The sequence below is a fragment of the Trachypithecus francoisi genome, unplaced genomic scaffold (assembly GCF_009764315.1).
Source record: "Trachypithecus francoisi isolate TF-2019V2 unplaced genomic scaffold, Tfra_2.0 Lachesis_group13, whole genome shotgun sequence".
NCBI lineage: Eukaryota > Metazoa > Chordata > Mammalia > Primates > Cercopithecidae > Trachypithecus > Trachypithecus francoisi.
Genome location: NW_022681458.1, coordinates 112,327,870 through 112,329,170, shown reverse-complemented (window position 1 = coordinate 112,329,170; position 1,301 = coordinate 112,327,870). Strand labels below are relative to the sequence as shown.

The 1,301-nt window shown below is 42.0% G+C and overlaps 1 protein-coding gene across 1 annotated transcript; it reads left to right on the top strand.

The window, feature by feature from the left end:
- Positions 1-240: 240 nt before the first annotated feature.
- On the top strand, positions 241-991 carry LOC117095106 (60S ribosomal protein L10a-like). The gene has a single exon (XM_033231720.1). It carries the CDS (start codon positions 286-288, stop codon positions 937-939), a length of 654 nt encoding a protein of 217 aa, XP_033087611.1. The 5' UTR covers positions 241-285; the 3' UTR covers positions 940-991.
- The last annotated feature ends 310 nt before the right edge of the window (positions 992-1,301 follow it).

The window sequence follows — 1,301 nt, the reverse complement described above, 5'->3', positions numbered from 1 at the left end:
TGACTGTTGAAGAAATTCTTCCAGACTGAGCCTAGACAGATGATGTTTGTCATCCTCCTCCTCCAGTGCTGTGGACTCCAGTCTTACAATGATGCAGCACCTCACAGTGTCCACTGATGTCCAAATGCCAATGGTCTCAACTTCGTACATATCCTCTAAAGCTGTATCCTCCAAACAGTGGAGAAAGCTGAACTCACAACTTTTTTTGATCTGCTGTGTGTAGAAATCACATTGAGTGAATTAACAAGAAAATAGTCTTTTCCGGTTAGAGCGGCATGAGAAGCCATGAGCAGCAAAGTCTCTCGCGACACCCTATACCAGGCGGTGCGGGAAGTCCTGCACGGGAACCAGCACAAGCGCCGCAAGTTCCTGGAGACAGTGGAGTTGCAGATCAGCTTGAAGAACTATGACCCCCAGAAAGACAAGCGCTTCTCGGGCACCGTCAGGTTTAAGTCCACTCCCCGCCCCAAGTTCTCTGTGTGTGTCCTGGGGGACCAGCAGCACTGTGACGAGGCCAAGGCCGTGGATATCCCCCACATGGACATCGAGGCGCTGAAAAAACTCAACAAGAATAAAAAAATGGTCAAGAAACTGGCCAAGAAGTATGATGCGTGTTTGGCCTCAGAGTCTCTGATCAAGCAGATTCCACGAATCCTTGGCCCAGGACTAAATAAAGCAGAAAAGTTCCCTTCCCTGCTCACACACAACAAAAACATGGTGGCCAAAGTGGCTGAGGTGAAGTCCACAATCAAGTTCCAAAGGAAGAAGGTGTTATGTCTGGCTGTAGCTGTTGGTCACGTGAAGATGACAGATGATGAGCTTGTGTATAACATTCACCTGGCTGTCAACTTCTTGGTGTCATTGCTCAAGAAAAACTGGCAGAATGTCCAGGCCTTGTATATCAAGAGCACCATGGGCAAGCCCCAGCGCCTATATTAAGGCACATTTGAATAAATTCTATTACCAATCAAAAAAAAAAAAAACAAGAAAATATTGGAATCTGTAAAAAGCAACATAAGATTTAGATGTTGTTACTAATATTGAAAAGGTTGCTGTATTACAATTCCTAATACCTTGGTCAAATATATTCAGAACCCTCATTAAAAGCATAAAAACAGGTCTATTTATACTGCTTGTAATTATAACACAGCAATTACTCTTTTTCACGGATAAGCGATGTAAATAGAAAACATTTTCCATTATTTTTAATAGGATCTTATACACTTAATTCATTGTAAAAGTTTATGTTTAAATTCTAAATACTTTAAATTTAAGTCTAAATATTATTTATTTGGGGGGGA

Coding starts and splice junctions, on each gene's coding strand:
- LOC117095106 (XM_033231720.1), top strand. CDS start 286: ATGAGCAGCAAAGTCTCTCGCGACACCCTATACCAGGCGGTGCGGGAA.